We start from the raw sequence: 22,874 nt of genomic DNA, 5'->3' as shown, positions 1-22,874 counted from the left end.
GAAGACAGAAGGATGTCCAGCAATGGCACAGAGACAATTTAAAAGCCAACATGGTTTCGTTTCCAAGTCGCGTGGTTCCTTATGAAATACGTGAACCAAGTATTGTGAAATCGATATGCAAGGTGCTGAAAAGAAATTCCAGTTACCGCAGAAAAAGAGTAACACAGATCTTTGTTGACTGGAATTGCTTTCCTGAAATTTCCGTCTTGCTTTGAAACATAACCATATCAGACAGAATTTTAAAATCTGAGGATTAGATCCTAGTGGTGCTCTGGAAAGCAACATAATCTTGCAAGGGCAGCTCCTGTAGCAGGTTATTTTCACAACATTCAATAGTATGTTTTCATCTACCAACAACACCTACACCTTTTCCCTCATTTGCCTAAGTGTTTGAGCATTAACAATGCGGCACCATATCAATAGTGTTCTCTCACTACTTCAATAGTAGTTGGCAATTCAGATACACTATGAGAAGGAAAGATGCAGACAATGCTACATCACATGAAAAAGGTTTCCTACTAATGTGGACAAAGACCTTAACGGGAAAAAAAAAAGTTTCTAACTTCTGGCAAACACTGCAGGAAACATGTTAGCAACATGGATGTGGCTTTAAAAATATACCCTCAATATGCTGGATTGTTATTTTGAAAGTGAAAACCTCATGGTCCTACAAAGAAGCTTGTCATCCAGATCCTGAAGGTCCAAGGGATGTCTACTGGCCACCATGTCATCCTCCGCCGTTTGGCCCCATGCCAAACAGAAGGGCACGTGGTCAGCAACAGTGTAACCTGTACCAGTCCTCCCACCGAGGAAAAATCCTTTGCAGTACTGGGAATCAAACGCAGGTCCTCTGCACGGTGACCATATATGCTGACCACTCTGTTATGGAGACAGACAATGTAGTCCTATGCGCAAGGGGGGGAATTTACCCCAAGTTTTTATTTTCATTTGTGCAGAAGATGTAATTCTCTGAAATCTGACTAAAATTTTGAAACACCCACTATTATGAGTACCACTCTGTTTTCATCAGATGCAGTGTTACCTGTGAACTCCATAGCTCCGACGTCTGACTCGCTGTGACTGGTGGTGTAAGGCTGTTGCTACGCCGCACCTTCAGGTGCTGCCCATTTGCTGAAACCACACGAAACACCATTGGTGATTATGTAAATTTATCTATTTTTAATTGATAGTGAAGGATCTATATGATAAAGATACTGAGTATAGAACCTACAAACTTTTAACAGCTAATTAAGTCACTCATGAAAATTTTTGTGATAACAGCTGCTTAACCATGTACAGCACACTTAACTTATTTACAAAATTGGGTGTAGAAAATGCTGCAGAAGTACACTAAGTGTCCGAGCATACAGAAAGCTGGATTCTTTTTCCCCATCGAATAGTTCTGAAGGAAATTTTATACCATTAGCTACTGTGTTGTACTGTAATTTTCCTGCACCAGAGACATCCATCTTGACTGAGGTGGTGTCACAAATGGACATCAAGCTTGCCACTGTGTAACCCTATGCGATAATCATGCCGACTTAATCTAAAAATAAAATTAATCCAACCACACTTACATACATTATGTGCTATAAATAAATAAATAAATAAATAAAAGAAGAGGTACAATTTTCGGTTCTTAAAAAATGTTTGGACAGTTTCCTGCAACCTACATTATTAAATTGCTCTTATAATTCTGTTTCCTTACTTTGTTTTCTGAAAGCTGTATGCACCGAGATGAGTTTATATCACAACATTTTCACATCACAACTGTCAGGTGCAACAAAGTGATCTCGCAACATTCTAAAAAGAGACATCGTACAGAGGGAAGCGAGCATCGTCTCAAAGCCCAGATACTGTTTTACAAGAAGGTGCATTCAGAACCACAGAACACATTCAGGACGGTTACAAGGTGGAGGAATCGATCCAGCACCTCTGAAGGGTGAAGCTCGTCAATTTTACAGCTCCAGTTAGGATGCTTCAGGAGCTGACTAAACAAGAGCAGAATGAATGAAGTCGTCGTCACTCGATGGCGACAGCCAGCCGAGACGACCTGTTGTCTCTTGGGGTGAGGGTGCTTATGTTTGAGAAGTATTGGTATTGGCCAGTACACTTTCCAATATTATAATGAAAGCCCAGATGATATCCCCATAGCACAATATTGCCCTCAGCAGCAAGCACCTGTGACATGGTGCTAATTTCACACAACCTTCGCCTGGACAACTGTATGACATGACTGTGGTCTCGGTGTACCACGTCCACAGTCCACTCTCCGAGGTCCCACACCCATTTCAATCTTAACTGGCAGAGTCTGATCACAGGGGAACGCAGAGAGGGTCACGTGATGCACAGCCCCCCGTTGAAGAATGTGTCCCCCAACAATGTACTCTGTCAGACCGGCACGTATCCTGCTTTACAGAGCAGGAAAGCCACCAAACTCCATATTCTAAGAAGTGGCATAGATGCCCCACACCTTCTCACCTGCTTTAGTTACATTCCACAGGAGCTCATGACAGTAACGTGCTAACAGTGGTCAACTTCACCATTTCAGAGATGCTCATTTCCAGGAGTTGGGCCGTAACATTCCACTATTAGATAAAGTTGCTCGTATCAGTGGATTTCCCCACTTGTGGCCAGAGTTATTCCCTGTTTGTTTCTGCTCCACTTACTTTCCTTACAGTGTCATGTGATTGGAAGATCATCAGGTGGCAGCCAGCCTATTAGTAAGCAGTGGTCATAATGCAATATTTCAATGGACTTTGAAATGGAACCTGGGTAATTTTTGGTTTGACTCAACTATTCCATCTCCTGTGTGTCACCTGTAATCCTCTGATACCTAGATCAGTTTACTAGTGTGGACCTACTAGTCAGTTCCACCCCCAACAATGATCCAGCCATCTTCACAAATTCATCTTCTCTGACGTGGACGGGCGGCGAAGCCATTGTCGACTGTCCTCTCAACTACTTCAACAATGTAAACCAACTGAAATTTAAAATTTATGTATTCATACCTTCTTTTATAAGATCACACTCTCTTACACTAAGCAGGCTGACATACATTCAAGCCGTTCTCTCAACTGTACATATCTTGAAAATATCTCCTGCAATGAGATGCCCCAACACCTACTACTAAACATCACAAAAGCTCTTTTGTCATCAAGGAGGCTTGGAAGTGGGACATGCCAGCCTAAAAATGTCATTTCATACTTCAACTGGCTACAGTTCGTTTTTTACAAGCACTTACTTTAAAGACTGCATCACAAATCCTGATCACAAGCGTTTATGTGCAATGAAAGCAATTGTCACGTCACTGACATTTTATGCTTTCTGGCAAATAGTGTGACAATTACTGAACTATATGAAATAAAAATTATCATAACTGCTGATTGGTTTGCGTTAGAGTGTTCAAACTGCACGGTTTGCCACAGGGTATGGTGGGAATTAGTATGCATATGTACGGTTTGGTTTAGCGATGAAGTCCACTTTCATTTGGATGGGTTCACCAATAAGCAAAATTGGCACATTTGGGAACTGAGAATCCTCATTTTGCTATCAAGAAGTCTCTTCACCCTCAATGGGTGACACTGTGGTGTGCCATGTCCAGTCATGGAATAATTGGTGGAACATTCCTTGATGGCACTGCAACTATCTAATGGTACACGAAGGTTTTGGTAGACAATTTCATTCCCATTATCCAAGGTGACCCCAATTTCGGCAAGATGTGGTTCATGCAAGACAGATCTCGACCCCATCTTAGCATAAGAGTTATGTCCTGCAGGAGCACTTTTGGGAGTACATTGGCTGCCATATTCTCTGGATCTGAACACATGCAACACCTTTCTGTGGGATATATAAAAGACAAGGTGTACAGCAATAACCTCAAAACCATTGCTGACCAGAAAATAGCCACTGAGAAGGTCATCGACAGCAGTGATGTTCCGACACTTCAGGGGGTCGAGCAGAATTTCACTATTCTGTCTGCGCCACATCACTGCCAATGATGGCAGGCATGTCAAACATGTCTTAAGCTAAACCCGAACATCCATAGTCACAATTACATGCCGAATAAAGTATGTCCACGCCACAGTTTGTAACTAATTTACATATTTTTCATATAGTTCAATAATTGTCACCCTGCATATGCTTCTGATATTAACATTAACAATGAAGCAAAGTTTTACGAAGCACATTCTATTGCCACCAACTGTACAAATGGAAGCAACACCAGTAATCATACGGCATAGATTATACGAGAGGAATTAACTGCCCCACCGTAACTGACCGTGGCTGCAAAGCATTTATAGGTACAGTCCAAACAACGACATTTCTTCGAATCACCGAATTTTCCTTTACCTCATCCCCCCCCCCCCCCCCCCCCCAGAAACTCCCTTTTTCCTCTCTAAGACTTAATCTGGAACTAACATTTTAAGAAATTAACTTTGACAGTTAATCACAAAACAAATGACGAAGACCACTAGTCAAAGCGACCTGGCAGCAGAGCAGAAACTGGCAGTTTAGATACTCTGAACTAGATCATTGAGACAGCTGAAATTGGAGCTCTTATTTTATTTCATTGTTTCCAGTGCAAAAGTGACTACACTCAGATTTATTTTACTAAAGAAAAAATACTCTACATTTGAAATAACATAGTTTGAGCAGACAAAGTGCGAACTAACCCTGGAAGTGGCCATTGGTGCCCCACACCGGTGGAGTGTCTGCCACAGGTGTACAAGTACCGATCGCTCCAGCTACTCCTCCCGATGACGGACCATTGGCAATGCGGTCCTCTAGGTGGCGAAGCCACTGAGTGAGTGACCTGTCAAAAATGCAGGTGCCACCTCAGGTTCTCAATTAACTTAGTGCAAACTTTCAAAATTATCCTAACATTAATCAGCTCTTTGCATATGGACACCACAGGCTAATTCATGTTTTGGATGTGTGGTATTACACAGAAGACGCTGCCTTCATACACAATTACAGTAAAAATAAAAACTAGTCCATATTAGAGGTAATCAAAGTTTTGTTACACTGAACAACTAATGTTATGTAATTAAGGTAGGAAAATGCTTTTTGTCCTGCTGCTATCTATTTTAGTTGGCCTATTGGGTCATCATCAGGAAACAACTGACTTATCTATAAGGTACACTCTTGTGTAGGAAACCAAGAATGTCTTATCACGATAAGGTGAGAATAGTCTAATCAAGCACTCATCACATTATACACTAATTATGTTAAATTGCTATATTAGATTACAACAGGCATAATATCAAACACAGTAATATGCAATATTAAAGTATGCACGTCTAGTTATACTCGTAAAATATTAAAGGTTGTGAAGAAAACAACCTCGTATGGCAGCAATAATAGTATTAAATAAGGCCATAACAGTGACAAAAGTATCAAAGTGCTGTTCAGAATACATCATCTGTGTGGAAATGTTAACTGGAAGGGAGAGTTGCATCCTGGCTTCCATTTATTTCAATTTAGTGACATGAACTAAGTCTCTTGTGTACTCCATTTGTGTCAATGCAAAGTCAGTATTGTGGCATAGCTGCCTGACTGATGCCTGTGGAAGACAACTAGAAGAAGCCATTATGGAACTCAACCTACAGGTACATAATGCACCTCACACTCCACCAACCTACAAACAGAGGTTAAAGAAACAACACTGATGTTACTTTAGCAAAGGCAAGAGAGCTGCACTGTGTGAAAGGCCAGAAGGTTGAGAGTGGAATGACACTGAGTGGTCACAATACCTTACACTACATCATCACGAAGTGATATCCAAGACCTACAGAAAACATCAAGGAGGCTAACTGGGAAGAACTCTTCAAGAGTATACCAGTGCCAGGGAAGTCCATCACTGGGTGATGTATATGTTAGAGAGCAAGAACTGACAACTGCACGCACTGCAATGGAGGTGTCAATGCCTATCAGGAGAATTCCTTCTAGATGAGTACCTCGCATCTCGACAGAGATTCTGCAAGAAGAACCAGGAAGCTATACCAGAGCAGCACGACTCAAGAAGAAAGAATCTAAAGGCTGCAAAGATACAACATTTTAAGGAAGAGTTATGGAAAACAAGTGGAGCAATGGAACCAATTTGTGGAGACTAACTTAGAAACCAATACCTGGAGAATACTATACAAAATAGTCTGCAAGAAAATATGGTCACAAACGATTTTCTTCACTCTCAAAAGAGATGACTGAACAATAATAGAAACCTGAGAACAGTCAACTGCCCTGCTAATGGAAACACTACTTCCCGACGGAGGAAGACAGTCTACCAGTGCAGGTTACGAACTGTGTCACGGGAAGGCTCTAGAAACAATAAGCTCGGGTACCCCTTTGCACAGGCAGAAATATCGCAAATAAATCTCAAACAAACAGAAAAATCTACAGGACCAAACAGGATCCCTGACAAAGTAATACCAGCCCTACGTGACCAACTGGATAGATATGTGAACTGTACAATGCGTGTCTCTTGCAAGAAAGGTTTCCTGCACTGTGGAAGAACACTGATGTGGTAATAATTAGCAAAGGAAAAGTTAAGGGTCCAATGATACCCAAATGCTACAGACTAATTTGGCCTTTAATGTACTCAGCAAGATTTTTGAAAAACTATTATGCTAAAGATTACCAAATCGTAGACTGCCACACAGGATGAGCCCTCGGCAGTAAGGGTTCAGAAGAAGGAAGTCAGCTGAAGACACAACTAAAAGGCAATTTTGGTAGCACCAGATACTCATGCTATGTATGCTCTAGCAGTGACTATCAATAACATATAGTGGCTGTCTCTTTGGCCGCCTTAGAGATTTGGAGTGTTCAGCAGCACTGTACATCTGCCCGAGTGCTTAAGGCTGCCTGCAGGAATCAGTGTGTGGTCCCGAGTTTGGGAATGTAGCACTGGAGGCCATACTCCAAAAGTTACACGACAGCAGTAACATATGTGGACTGGCAGCATTTGCAGACTACATGCTGAGGTGACTCCGGAAGAATTATAGAAGACAAATGTGATGTGGCTCTCTGTGAACTTGATGGCTGGTGTCTAAGTGTTAAATTGTCACTAGCACCTCAAAAAACAACATACGTCCTGCCTGAAACTGTTAAATAGAATTAAATGATTAGGAAAAGTGCAGTAAAAATGTATCTACGGGTATTTCTGGAGGAACATCCTAACTTAGCACATCGTTCAAAGAAAGCCAGCACTAAAGGTACAAACATGATGTATTAAATTGTAACCACTGAAAATAGGCAATTTTGCCTTCCTCTGAAAACAATCAGAGTCTACCACTCATCTACATTAGCATCAGTCAAGCATTTGGGCTCAGATTTTAGCTAGTTCAATGAGGAGTGCTACTAAGATTAAAGGGTGCCTACTGCACTAGGCCAAATGATGATTTGTTAGTAATTCTAGGATTAGGGAACTAGGAACAAGGGAGCCTTTTACTGGTTAAAGAAAGGCGGTCAAATGGAAGTACAATGGGTGATCTGAATCGAAGCAAATTCGAAAAGGTAACAAAAGATTGCATATTACAACTGTGCAAAATGAACGGGACACTTCAGGCACAGGCAGGAGAACATACGAATTTATTTCTAACATCAGGGAGAGATTAAAAATGAAATTTCTTAGCCCATCGAGTGGAGTGATTCATTACCTGGCTGGCCATAGCCCATACACCACCTGTTTATACAAAATCAAAAGACAAACGAATGATAGCAGCACCTGCAGTAGTGTGGGCACACCAGAACACCCATCATGGGACTGCGTGCTCTACGAAGACGTAGAGAGTAATGGACATCAGGTACAAAGGACGTTGGATCCCAAAGCAGCACAAAGAAGCTAGTTTATCTGGTGCCTTCTTGATGATACTGCAGCCACAGTACCCAGGATGGTCAAGGAAGACTTCACAAGGCATTCAAACTAGGTCAGCATGCTTCCATCCAGGCTGGACAACATACTCTGCAGATGGAGCGAAGATAACCAAGGTCAGTGACCACCGAATGAAGTAATGCCCATAGAATATATAATGCGTTGGTGCAAGTGATCATGGAAGCGTGGACTGTAAGACTTAACAGTGATGGGTGGAATAGTTTGCTATAGTGGAAACATTGCCGACAGGCTGTTCGATGCCCAAGGAATCCAGCGGACAATGGCTGCTGACCAGGCAGTACGAGGGCAGATGCAGCAGTGAAAACAACCATCTACTAGTTAAATTCATCAAAAAATATCCAAAGAACAGATTCTGCAGGGATTATAGTAGGCTAACATGTTAACGGTTTTATTTTAGCTTTGTAGTATTTCTAGTATTTAAAAAATCAAATATCAGAAATAAATACAGAGAACACTATTGTACATTTTCATGCAGTGCAGACTTTAAAAATGCAAAATTGAGGAAAATGAAGAATCAAGAAAAATGGAGAAACCCCAAAAAGAGAGCAAAAACATATGTAATTGGCATATGATTAAAAATCTTAATCCTCTCCAATATGTTGAATAAAATTGGTACACGTGAAGGAAATTAAATGTACACTACAAGTTCATACAATAATTTGTGGTAATGAATTTAACCACATAGTTTTAACAACATGAAAAAACTTGTCCAAAAAATTGAAAATGGTATCTGGTACAAGGTAATCCAGCTATTTCTGACATGTTATGACCAAAAATTATGGGTCAAAATACATGTTTGAGATATCTTTTCTTTGTGTTCAGCCACATGTTTGAGATATCTTTTCTTTGTGTTCAGCCAGAAAAAAAGCAAAAAGTAATTAACATTGTGGATTAAACCAAAAACTGAAGTATGGTGAAAGGCATCAGAATTTAACATGTGAGGGGTGTGTGTGTGTGTGTGTGTGTGTGTGTGTGTGTGTGTGTGTGTGTGTGTGTGTGTGTATCGACCTGCCAGCGCTTTCGTTTGGTAAGTCACATCATCTTTGTTTTTAGACATATTTTTCCCATGTGGAATGTTTCCCTCTATTATATATATAAATACATAAATAAATACTTTTTTAGATGATAAAATTTATGACCACCTCATATAGGGTACACGACAATGCAACTGCGTTGTATTAAACACTCTTAGAAATGTATCACTATATGAAACACATGGAAGCCCATGTGAACCTTGAACGAACAGATATCAAACTTATAACCAGATAAGTAAATATGAAATGTTTGCAATCAATGCATCCCAATTTTGTAAGATAGTGCTATGACTACTTTATTAGCATTACTAAATTTTTTTCCAACAGTGAACATTCTGGACACGAGCTGTATTAGGCTTGGAAATTATACCTATTGATGACAAAAATTTTTTACCACATCTTATCATGAACATCTTAAGCATCTCAGCTACCTGTGCATGCTCCCAGAACTGATCCAAACCTCCAAATGTACGAAGTATTACAGTCTAGATGAGCAAGACGGCAAATATACTAACGTTTAACACATTTCTCTCATTAAGCCTGTTGTGGGAATCCACGTAAGCTGTGAGCAAGGAGGGTGTAGACACTGTATCATATAGAGGTTCACACCAGTCATGAGAGTGCAAACAGGTAGCTGAGACAGTTAAGGCAACTACTCGCGACGTGCAGGAAGTCTGGGTTCTAATACCAATTTGATACAAATTTCCACTTGTCACTAATGCAGCTGATGCCAAAAGTATAAGGAATAGGATAGATTGCCACTCACTGCAACTACGATTGTGGTGGCCTCCAAGGGTGCGTCAGGTGTGTGTGCTTTTGTGAACATATGTGTTTTCCCTGCTGAGGAAGGTTTTGGAAGATAGCTGCATGTGTATCAGTCATTTTGTTAAGCCTGTCTGCAACTCAACTCATCATCTGTACGGTGTGTGGCAGTCTATCTTTTTTTTTTTTTTGGTGGGGGTTTAAGGGCGCTCAACTACTGAGGTCATTAGCACCCAGTCACTGTTGTTAGAGCACATGGAATCTAGTAAAACTCAAGGGGAGGGGGGGGGGGGGGGGGACACCAGAAAGACCTGACAAAGATGCAGATAAAATAAGTAAAAAGGTTAGATGTCTTTGGACAAGCCAGTCAAAGTTATAAAACGCAGAACACGAGCAGCTGCTCGAGCGTCATCAGGTAAACTATCCGGTAAAGTAGATGGCAGGGACAGGACAACACGAGATTGACTAAAGCGGGGACACGACAATAAAACATGGCACACTGTTAATGCCTGACCACAAGGGCACTGCGGGGCTGGGTCACCGGAGACCAGGTAGCGGTGGCTAAACCGGCAATGCCTAATCCGCAACCTAGTCAGAAGGACCTCCTCTCGCCGAGATGGTCGGGAGGAGGTTGTCCAAGCAGTTGGGAGCGGTTTTACTGCCCGGAGCTTGTTTCCTTGGAGGAATGACCAAGCATCCCACCACAACGACACAAGCCTCTTACAAACATCCCCACGAACGTCAGATGACGGGACACAATGGGAGGCTGGCCGAGGCAGGAGGACTGCAGCCTTGGCTGCAGCATCCGCAGCCTCATTCCCAGGCACTCCTACATGTCCGGGAACCCACAGAAAGCTGACAGGAGAACCATTATCAGCGAAAGAATGGAGGGACTGCTGTATCCGTTGAGCCAAGGGATGGACCGGATAGGGAGCTCCAAGGCTCTGAAGAGCACTGAGTGAGTCAGAGCAGAGTACATACGATGAATGGTGGTGGCGGCGGGCATACTGAACGGCCTGATGGAGAGCAAAAAGCTCTGCCGTAAAGCTCTAACATTGGTCGAGGGGCCGGTATTTAAAGGTGGCGGCCCCAACGACAAAGGCACAGCTGACACCATAGTCAGTTTTGGAGCCATCGGTGTAAATAAAGGTGTGACCGGCAAGTCGAGCACGAAGTTCGACAAACCGTGAGCAATACACTGCAGCCGGAGTACCCTCCTTCGGGAGTGAGCTGAGATCGAGATAAATATGAACCGGAGCCTGGAGCCACGGTGGTGTCAGGCTCTCACCCTCTCTGAAGGTGGTAGGGAGGGCAAAATCCAATTGTCGAAGCAGGCGACGAAAGCGGACTCCAGGGGGCAGCAGGGCAGACACATACAACCCATACTGACGGTCGAGAGAATCGGCGAAGAAGGACTGGTGAGAGGGGTGGTCGGGCATAGACAACAGCCGGCAGGCATACCGACACAGCAGTACGTCGCGCCGGTAGGTCAATGGTAAGTCGGCAGCTTCAGCATAAAGAATCTCGACAGAACTAGTGTAGAAGGCTCCGGTCGCAAGACGTAACCCCCGATGGTGGATGGAGTTGAGACGGCGTAAGAGGGATGGCCGAGCAGACGAAGCTCCCATAATCCAGCTTCGATCGGACTATGGACCGATACAAGCGAAGCAGGACAGTGGGATCCGCTCCCCAAGATGAACCACCAAGAACTCTGAGGACATTAAGGGAACGTGTACAACGGGCAGCCAAATAAGAGACGTGCGGAGACCAACAAAGTTTCCTGTCCAGTGTGAGCCCTAGAAACTTAGTTGTTTCCATGAATGGGAGAACAACGGGACCGAGATGTAAGGATGGCGAAAGGAACGCTTTATATCGCCAAAAGTTGATGCAAACCGTCTTCTCTTCAGAGAACCGGAAGCCATTTGCCACACTCCATGAGTATAGGCTGTCTAGACAACACTGAAGGCAGCGCTCCAGGAGGCATGTTCTCTGGGCACTGCAGTAGATCGCGTAGTCATCGACAAAGAGAGAGCCTGAAACATTAAGTAGAATGCAATCCATAATTGGATTGATCGCGATGGCAAAAAGGGCTACACTCAAGACTGAGCCCTGAGGCACTCCGTTCTCCTGGAGGAAGACATCGGACAATACGGAACCCACACGTACCCTAAACTTTCGATCCGTTAAAAAGGAATTAATAAAAAGGGGCAGGCGACCGCGTAGGCCCCACCTGTGCATAGCGCGGAGGATACCTCCTCTCCAACAGGTATCATAAGCCTTCTCCAAATCGAAGAACACGGATACCGTTTGGCGCCTTCGCAAAAAGTTGTTCATGATGAATGTCGACAAGGTCACAAGGTGGTCAACAGCGGAGCGGCAGCGACAAAAACCGCATTGGACATTGGTAAGTAGCCGTCGAGATTCAAGAATCCAAACTAACCGAGCATTAACCATGTGCTCCATCACCTTACAGACACAGCTTGTAACAGAAATGGGGCGGTAACTAGAAGGAAGGTGTCTATCCTTCCCGGGTTTGGGTATAGGAACAACGACGGCGTCACGCCAACGCATGGGGACCTGACCTTCGGTCCAGACGCGATTGTAGGTACGAAGAAGGAAGCTTTTGCCCGCCGGAGAAAGGTGTGCCAGCATCTGAACGTGAATGGCATCTGGCCCCGGAGCAGAGGACCGGGACAGTGCAAGCGCACATTCGAGTTCCCGCATAGTAAAGGGGGCCATTATAAGTTTCCAGAGTCAGCGAGAGGAAGGAATGTCGCCGAGCCTCTTCTGCCTCTTTCCTGGGAAGGAAGGCAGGGTGGTAATGGGCGGAGCTTGAAACCTCCGTGAAAAACTGGCCGAAGGCGTTGGAGACAGCCACAGGATCAACGAGGACCTCATTACCTGAGGTCAGGCCAGGTACCGAGGAGTGGGCCTTAATGCCCGACAGCCGGCGCAGGCCATCCCAGACGACAGAAGAGGGAGTAAAACTGTTAAAGGAGCTGGTGAAAGAGGCCCAACAAGCGTTTTTGCTGTCTTTGATGACTCTACGGCATTGCGCTTGTAGTAGTTTGTATGCAATACAATTTGCCAACGTAGGATGGTTGCGAAAGGTGCGTAAAGCACGTCGTCGAGCACGGATAGTGTCTCTACAAGCCTCGTTCCACCAGGGGACGGAAATGCGACGTGTAGAAGAGGTAGTACGAGGAATGGAACGTTCAGCAGCATTGATGATAACAGCCGTGAGGTATTCGACCTGACTGTCACAACTGAGAAAATCGTGGTCCGGAAAGGTCGCCAGGGAGGAGTAAAGTCCCCAGTCAGCTTTCGGTACGTTCCAGCTCGAAGGACGTGGGGAAGGGGTGTGGTGCAGGAGACGAACGACACAGGGGAAGTGGTCGTTCGAATTGGTGTCAGAAAGGACATACCACTCGAACCGACGGGCAAGAGTGGTAGAACAGATCGAGAGGTCCAAGTGAGAGTAGGTATGAGTAGAGTCCGAGAGGAAAGTCGGGGCGCCAGTAGTGAGGCAGACAAGATTGAGATGGTTGAAGACATCCGCCAAGAGTGAGCCTCTTTGACAGGATGCAGGAGAGCCCCAAAGGGGATGACGGGCATTGAAGTCGCCAAACAATACAAACGGCGGGGGAAGCTGAACAATCAGGTGCATCATGTCAGCCCGACTAACAGCGGATGACGATGGAGTGTAGATGGTACAAACTGAAAAAGTAAAAGCAGGAAGAGTAATACGGACAGCTATTGCTTGGAGTGGGGTGGTCAATGGGATGGGATGGTAATAAACATTGTCCCGAACGAGCAACATGACCCACCATGAGCTGGGATACCGTCCACAGGGGTGAGGTCATACCGCTCCGAGGTATAGTGGGTAAAGGCAATACGGTCGGTCGGGCGCAACTTGGTTTCCTGGAGACCAAGGACGAGCGGACAGTGCAGGCGGAGGAGCAGTTTTAATTCCTCCCGATTAGATCGAATACTTCTTATGTTCCAATGTAACAAGGCCATCGCTAGTCATAAAAGAGGGGGAACGAGACGGGGGAAGAGCTGGTCACCTCGACGGCCGCGGAGGGCCAGGCTTCGAGGGAACAACACTGCAACCGGCAGGAGGCGGATCCTGTTCCATCGAGTTGTCGCCAGCTGCGGCCGCTGTCCCTGGTTGTGTAGGAGGGGCAGCATCATTTGCCGACGAGAGGCCAGCTGAGCGCCTGGCAGCAGAGCGTCCCGGCGAAACTGAGGACGGCCAGGAGCAGCGACTAACGGATGGAGCGTCAGACGAAACGCGCCGGGGTGGAGAGGGGGATAGAGACTTCTTCTTGGAGGCCTTCTTGGAAGTCCGAGAAGGCACAGGGGTGGTGGGCTGGACCCGAAGAAGGTCCTCACGCGCGGGGTCCGTTTTGAAACGCCGGACCTCGGAAGCTGGGGTCCGGAACGTTTCCTCGATGGACGCCTGAGAAGAGGATCGCTTCTCAGGTGGTGGCGGCGGGGGGGCGGGTGGGGGGGGGGGGCGGGTGGGTGGGCGTGGGTGGGGGGGTATGGTGGCCCCTGGGCCCCTGGGGCAGAGGGGGCGGAGGCCACAGGGGAGGAGGATTTAGAAGGGAGGGATTTGGGAGGTGGAGGCAGAGACCCCGGATGGGAGGAGGCGGAGGGGGGACAGGATAGGGGTGAGATTACCGCGGAAGGAGTGGACACAACTGAGGCAAACGAAGTGGTCAACGGCACGGGATGGAGGCGGTCATACTTCTTCGGGGCCTCAGAATAAGAGAGACGATCCAAAGTTTTGAGTTCTTGTATCTTCTTCTCCTTCTGATATGCGGGGCAGTCTGAGGATCTAGGCGAGTGGATGCCAGGACAATTAATGCACCGAGGTGGTGGGGTGCATGTATGTTCCTCACGAAGAGGATGTCCACAGTCGCCACAAAGGGGCTCAGCCTCACACCGTGACGACATGTGCCCAAAGCGCAAACACCGAAAACAGCGCATAGGAGGCGGGACGTAAGGTCGCACGTCGCACCGGTAGCACATCACCTTTACCTTCTCCGGGAGAACGTCCCCCTCGAAGGCGAGGATAAAGGCCCCGGTGTCGATGCGACGGTCTTTGGGGCCGCGCTGGACTCGCCGGACGAAATGAACGCCTCGGCGCTCCAGGTTGGCTCTGAGCTCCTCATCAGATTGCAGCAGTAGGTCCCGATGAAAAATAACCCCCTGCGTCCTATTTAGTGCCAGATGCGGGACAATGGACACTGGGATGTCCCCTAGGCGGTCGCATGCCTGGAGTGCCGCCGACTGTATGGCGGAGGTGGTCTTTATAAGAACGGACCCCGAACGCATTTTACCGAGAGCCTTGATTTCCCCGAAGATGTCCTCAATGTGCTGAACAAAGAACATGGCCTTGGAGGTGGCGAACGTCCCCCCATCGGTTCGAGAACAGACCAAATAGCGGGGGAAGTACTTCGCCCCAAGCCGGCGGGCATGTCCCTCCTCCCAGGGAGTGGCCAAGGGGGAAAGGGCAGGAGAACCAGAACTAGAAACAGTACCTTTCCTTTTGAAAGACTCAGCCGCAGAGCGACCTGATACGTGTTGACGTTTCATCTGCGAAACGTCCGCCCCGATATCACCCACTCCGACCAGGGGCTCTCCCCACGGGCGCCACCCAGCCTCAGCAAGGGCCACCTGGCAGGATGACCGTTGCCGGGAGTCCCGATGCCCCAAGGAGACGGGCATCTACTCCTTGGCCGACGTGGGGAGGGTGCAGCTCAGGTATCGGCAGTACGATCCCTGTGTTGTCAGGGGGCTACAACCTAGAGGGTACATGACGACCCCACCACAACGGGCTGGCTACCGTGCTGGATTTCTGGTGCCATGGAAAGTCCATCATGATCGTAGGTGCAGATGGGGATGCACTATGGGCGTAACATGTACAACCCATCAGGCGTTTAGGCCCAATTTGAGGAATAGTGGGTATGGTTACAACGCCGGTACAATGCTGAGTGCCAAGGTCTTAGTGCACTGAGGACCAGTGGTACACCACGTAAGGCGTCCTTCCCCAAAAGGCTCGTACTTCTGTAGAATTTTGAAAAATGGAGGTCAAACCCCAAGGGGGACCATCACATGGAAGGCTGAAACGGTTGAAACTCCTTTTAGTCGCCTCTTACGACAGGCAGGAATACCTCGGGCCTATTCTTACCCCGGACCCGCAGGGGGGGGGTCTATCCTATTCCTTATATTATTATTCCAACCTGTATGGGGGGGGGGGGGACCCGTGGTCTAGGGGTAGAGTCTTTGATTCATAATCAAAACGTCTTCGGTCCCGGGTTCGATCCCCGCCACTGCCTAAATTTTGATAAATAATCAGCATTGGCGGCCGAAGACTTCCAGCATAAGAAGTCAGCCTCATTCTGCCAACGGCCTTGTCAAAGAGGGCGGAGGAGCGGATAGAGGTTCAGGACACTCTCTTGTCCTAGGGGTGGGAAATTGCCCCTAAAGGCGGAAGAATCAGCAATGATCAACGACATGAGGATGCAGAAGGCAATGGAAACCACTGCATTAAAGACACGTAACGTGTATCCACACGACATGTGGCCTGTAATTGAAGAAGTGTAATGATAATCTCTCCATTGGCAAAAGATTCCAGAATAGTTCCCCATTCAGATCTCCGGGAGGGGACTGCCAAGGGGGAGGTTACCATGGGAAAAAGATTGAATAATCAACGAAAGGATAACGTTCTACGAGTCGGGGCGTGGAATGTCAGAAGCTTGAACGTGGTAGGGAAACTAGAAAATCTGAAAAGGGAAATGCAAAGGCTCAATCTAGATATAGTAGGGGTCAGTGAAGTGGAAGGAAGACAAGGATTTCTGGTCAGATGGGTATCGGGTAAGATCAACAGCAGCAGAAAATGGTATAACATGTGTAGGATTCATTATGAATAGGAAGGTAGGGCAGAGGATGTGTTACTGTGAACAGTTCAGTGACTGGGTTGTCCTAATGAGAATCGACAGCAGACCAACACCGACAACGATAGTTCAGGTATACATGTCGACGTCGCAAGCTGAAGATGAACAGATAGCCAAAGTGTATGAGGATATTGGAAGGGTAATGCAGTATGTAAAGGGGGACGAAAATCTAATAGTCATGGGCGACTGGAATGCAGTTGTAGGGGAAGGAGTAGAAGAAAAGGTTACAGGAGAATATGGGCTTGGGACAAGGAATGAAAGAGGAGAAAGACTAATTGAGTTTTGTAACAAGTTTCAGCTAGTAATAGCGAATACCCTGTTCAAGAATCACAAGAGGAGGAGGTATACTTGGAAAAGGCCGGGAGATACGGGAAGATTTCAATTAGATTACATTATGGTCAGACAGAGATTCCGAAATCAGATACTGGATTGTAAGGCGTACCCAGGAGCAGATATAGACTCAGATCACAATATAGTAGTGATGAAGAGTAGGCTGAAGTTAAAGACATTAGTCAGGAAGAATCAATACGCAAAGAAGTGGGATACGGAAGTACTAAGGAATGACGAGATACGTTTGAAGTTCTCTAACGCTATAGATACAGCAATAAGGAATAGTGCAGTAGGCAGTACAGTTGAAGAGGAATGGACATCTCTAAAAAGGGCCATCACAGAAGTTGGGAAGGAAAACATAGGTACAAAGAAGGTAGCTGCGAAGAAACCATGGGTAACAGAAGAAATACTTCAGTTGATTGATGGAAGGAGGAAGTATAAACATGTTCCGGGAAAATCTGGAATACAGAAATACAAGTCGCTGAGGAATGAAATAAATAGGAAGTGCAGGGAAGCTAAGACGAAATGGCTGCAGGAAAAATGTGAAGACATCGAAAAAGATATGATTGTCGGAAGGACAGACTCAGCATACAGGAAAGTCAAAACAACCTTTGGTGACATTGAAAGCAATGGTGGTAACATTAAGAGTGCAACGGGAATTCCACTGTTAAATGCAGAGGAGAGAGCAGATAGGTGGAAAGAATACATTGGAAGCCTCTATGAGGGTGAAGATTTGTCTGATGTGATAGAAGAAGAAACAGGAGTCGATTTAGAACAGATAGGGGATCCAGTATTAGAATCAGAATTTAAAAGAGCTTTGGAGGACTTACGGTCAAATAAGGCAGAAGGGATAGATAACATTCCATCAGAATTTCTAAAATCATTGGGGGAAGTGGCAACAAAACGACTATTCACTTTGGTGTGTAGAATATATGAGTCTGGCAACATACCATCTGACTTTCGGAAAAGCATCATCCACACAATTCCGAAGACGGCAAGAGCTGATAAGTGCGAGAATTATCGCACAATCAGCTTAACAGTTCATGCATCGAAGCTGCTTACAAGAATAATATACAGAAGAATGGAAAAGAAAATCGAGAATGCGCTAGGTGACGATCAGTTTGGCTTTAGGAAAAGTAAAGGGACGAGAGAGGCAATTCTGACGATACGGCTAATAATGGAAGCAAGGCTAAAGAAAAATCAAGACACTTTCATAGGATTTGTCGACCTGGAAAAAGCGTTGGACAATATAAAATGGTGCAAGCTGTTAGAGATTCTGAAAAAAGTAGGGGTAAGCTATAGGGAGAGACGGGTCAGATGGTTTGAGTACAGGTAAAAATGGGTGTATGATGTTGTTATTATATAGAGATAAATTGGCTTGCACAGGACAGACAAGCAAGGAGAGCTGCAGCAAACCAGTCTTCGGACTGAACACCACAACAGCATAATTAGACGTTTTACTTATAATTTTTTGCCAGGCAGATTTTTTCTTCAGAAGTATTCCACTTTTTTTTCCATGTTAGAGTATGCTCAATCACGATGTCCAAGCAAAACAACTACACAATCCATGAAATCTCAGAAATTCAAGTGTAAACTGTTCAACCGAAATACTAGACGGACTTTGATTACAGATGAATTCCTGCAATTTTATTAATTGAGTAATATGTGTGAGAATGTAAGGATTAAAAGCTAAACAAAAACATGAAATGTCACTTATGGGGTGGACATAAGGGGAGTGATGACTGTTAGTAATCTATTTTATTCCAGAGTCAATACGTTTAATTATCTTTTTTTTTTCCACAAATGTTAGTGTAGAGTACAATGAGTTACATTTTGCAAGGCAGTCTTTGATACCACATTCCATTCAGATGTTTACGATTTTGTTGATTTTGTTTTCTGAAACAAAGAGTAAACCAATATGTAGATGAGGAGTGGTCACAGTTTATTGTGCATCTACACTACGATCAAGACTATCTGGACACCCCCAAAAACATACGTTTTTCATATTAGATGCATTCTGCTGCCACCTACTGCCAGTTACTCCATATCAACGACTTCAGTGGTCATTAGACATCATGAGGGAGCAGAAGGGGCACTCTGCGGAACTCATGGACTTTGAACTATTGATTAGGTAATTGGGTGCCACTTGTGTCATACGTCTGTGTGTGAGATTTCCACACTCACAAACATCCCTAGCTCCACTGTTTCGATGTGATAGTGAAGGGGAAACATGAAGGGACACATATAGCCAAAAGCATACAGGCTGACCTTATCTGTTGACTGACAGAGACTGCTGACTGTTTAAGAGGGTCATAATGTGTAATATGCAGACTTTTATCAAGACCATCACACAGGAATTCCAAACTGCATCAGGATCCACTGCAGTACTGTGACAGTTAGGCGAGAGGTGAGAAAACTGATTTCATGGTCGAGTGGCTGCTCGTAAGTCGCACATCACACCGGTAAATACCAAACGACACCTCGCTTGGTGTAAGGAGCGTAAACATTGGACGATTGAACAGTGGAATAACATTGTGTGGATTGACAAATACGGTACACAATGTGGCAGTCCAATGGCAGGGTGTGGGTATGGCAAATGCCCAGCGAATGTCATCTGCCACCGTGTGTAGGGCCAACAGTGAAATTTGGAGGCGGTGGTGTTATGGTGTGGTTTCATTTTTCTTGGAGGAGGCTTGCACCCCTTGTTGTTTTGCATGGCACTATCACAGCAAAGGCCTTCACTGATGTTTTAAGCACCTTCTTGCTTCCCACTTTTTAAGAGCAATTCGGGGATGGCGATTGCATCTTAACATAATCAAGCACCTGTTCATAAAACACGGCGTGTGGCAAAGTGGTTACAAGACAAAACATCCCTGTAATGGACTGACCTGCACAGAGCCCTGACCTGAATGCTACAGAACACCTTTGAGATGTTTTGGAATGCCGACTTCATGCCAGGCCTCACCGAACAACATTGATACCTCTCCTCAGTGCAGCACTCCATGAAGAATGGACAGCCATTTCCCAAAAACCTTCCAGCCCCTGATTGAACATATGCCTGCGAGAGTGGAAGCTATCTTCAAGGCAAAGGCTGGGCCAACACCATATTGAATTCCAGCATTACCAATGGAGGGCGCCACGAACTTTTAAGTTATTTTCAGCCAGGTGTCAGGACACATTTGATCACAGTATATATTTTATAAAATGCAATAAGAAAATGTACTACGAGTTCATAAAAGTTAACAGCATTTGGCTAAATTACTACTACTGCTATCACTAGTCATCCTTCCATGCCAGTGGCAGTTTGATGACAATTGTGCAGCTGACAGGAGGAAAGTAACACGGCACATGGAGTGGGAGGGGGGGGGGGGGCGGGGGGGGGGGGGGGGTGGAGCGGGTGGAATGAGCAACATGTTGGAGGGAAGTCAAAAATTTAATGAATAAAGGGTGAAAATAATGAGGATGTTTCTAAACAGAGTCACTGTCTCACAAAGAATTCATGCCTCCAGAAAGAACAGCAAAATATTATGAGTAAATCAAATAGTTCACAAGAATGTCATCAAGTCATCTGAAGATGATGAGTTGTCATTTATCAATGACAAGTGAGCCATAATATTGCATCATCCACCAAACAACTTCCGTCCTCCAAACAAACTACACATCAATGTTGCAAAATGTAACTCCATTGTCAATTGAGTAGGATATGATGGGGAACAAGATTTCTGCAAGGCAGCAGAAATTGATCATTTCTTTTTCTGGGGATTAAACAGCACAGTTATCACTGCCCTTTAATATGAAATACATGCTCACAAGGGAAGTTGTCAGTAGCGGGATCAACATTTTTGAAACCAGAAGTATGTTTGTGTACATTAGAGTTCCAGGCAACATACCCAACTACCATTCAACAAACAATTTCATAACTTCCTGCTATCCGCTACAGCCTTGAAACAACAGTGCTATAGTCTAGCATTTAAGTTATTTGACGGGTATGCTGAAGGTTGTGCATCAAAATCCCATTGGATGCAACAAAAATTTATGTTTGAAGTGTTTGTATGACAAGTAGTATTCAAAAGTACATATTTTAATGAAAAGTATTCTTTATTTTTTAACGAACTGCTGGTAATTTCAACTTAAAAATATTATGAAGCATATATAAAAATAATTAAAATTACATGGAAGACAGTTTCAAATGAAAAGAGAATAAAGGAAATGAGAGTGAGTAAAAAGGTTCATAGAATGATTAAACTTAAGCAGGAAATGATTAGGAACGAAAAAAAAAAATTATGTTTGAACCAATGAACCGCATAAATGTAATGAAAGTTATTTTGGTAAAGATATAAAAGAAAGTAGATTGCACTTATGTCAATGAGTCACACACGAGGGCTCACTGAGATAAACGGTTGTAACGTGCAACACTAGACACTTTAACCAACACCACAGAATATGTTATCTACCTGATTAGACGATGATGCTGAATATAAGATGATGCCGTTCACAGGCTCTTTGAGAAAAATTTGTTTTTTAACATTTTCAGACTAACCAAATTACAAACTTTTATTGATTTAAGATATCTGCCTACAAGTTAACATTACACACATTCTTAACTTATTCCATTTATCGATTGTCCACATTTTGTTAATAGAAGATGAAATGAACATAAATAAATTGTTTCCATTAATTTTTATCTTCACTGCCTTTCCTCCACCACCACCACCACCACCACCACCACCACCACCACCACCACCACCGGTGGACAGCTGTCAAACTTTCATCTTCGTTGTCAAAAACATTTGGCTGTTTCTTTCTACAATTGTTACAATTTCTGAGGTTGTGGTGATGATGGGGTTGAGAACTTAGCTATTTTTCTGAATAAATAGTGGATTTTGCTTCTATACTGGCAGGAGAATGTTACAATGTCTCTTGCTTCAAAACAAACCATCACATGCCACTCTCTCATTAGTTGTGTAGAAGCAGCAGCTGACAAAGCCCAAATCCCTCCTGTCAAACATCAAGGTGAGCTTTGACAACTTTGCTGTATGAAACACAGAAGTAGGCCACTGGCTCCATCTAAACTTTTACTATCTTCTGCAGAAATAGGTGCTTTTGTTGAGTAGCTATTTAATTTTAAAGTCAATCTGATTCAGACTGCAAGTGGATTCAAACTGGAGTTTAAACAGGTTTGATGTTCATAAAATGCCAAAGAATGAAGGGCAGACTCCCTCAGTTGGCAGTATGACAAAATTTGCTGCCTGATCAACACTCCCCTCCCCACAATCATTCTAGTTCTACCTTCCAGTCAAGCTGGTGTCACTGTTCTTCCTCCAATGTTCCGCAGGTCTGTGCTTGAACGCTGACACATGGACAGCTATATCTTTTAGGGTGTAGGTCACATGTAACAACAGCAACTAATACACAAATAAAAGCTTGCAATCACGATTAAGTCCAATTCTTGAAGTTTTGCCCATTCTGTGATCTAGTGACAGCTGTTGGTATGTATGATCTCCATTACAGGTATTCCTGCCATAATTTATTCTTGCAATAACAGTTGCTGCCAGTTTAATGCGATTTATTTTGTTTGTTAGATATTTAATTCTGGATTAATTCTCTTTCTCATTTTATCTGACTGTCACAGTCCTATTCTAAAGCTGGTAACGTTTTTCCACAGTATTTTAAGATGTGAACAGTAACTTAATTTCTAATTTGCAACCTACTTGATAAATGATTGTAGTTTCTCATAACCAAATGAAACAGTCTTTGGTTCAGAACCACGTAATGGTATTTGAAGAACAATGTTTCACCTTTGAATGTTACCTTTACTTAAAAAGCAGAATAAATTTATGTATACTGTATAGATTTAATGTATGAGAATTTATCACAAATCTGTTTAAA

At 44.4% G+C, this 22,874-nt stretch overlaps 1 protein-coding gene across 1 annotated transcript in view; it reads right to left on the bottom strand.

Annotated features, from left to right (window-relative positions):
- LOC126209951 (protein Smaug homolog 1) overlaps positions 1-22,874 on the bottom strand; it is a 108,827-nt gene that overhangs the window by 61,283 nt on the left and 24,670 nt on the right. Inside the window, 2 exon segments of the mRNA XM_049939066.1 lie at positions 1,043-1,131; positions 4,677-4,816. Of these exon segments, the coding sequence (XP_049795023.1) occupies positions 1,043-1,131; positions 4,677-4,816 (229 nt within the window).

Source organism: Schistocerca nitens, chromosome 10, assembly GCF_023898315.1.
Source record: "Schistocerca nitens isolate TAMUIC-IGC-003100 chromosome 10, iqSchNite1.1, whole genome shotgun sequence".
NCBI classification, from domain to species: Eukaryota; Metazoa; Arthropoda; class Insecta; order Orthoptera; family Acrididae; genus Schistocerca; species Schistocerca nitens.
Note: the sequence above shows the minus strand (reverse complement) of the source record. Positions and strands in the feature narration are given on the sequence as shown.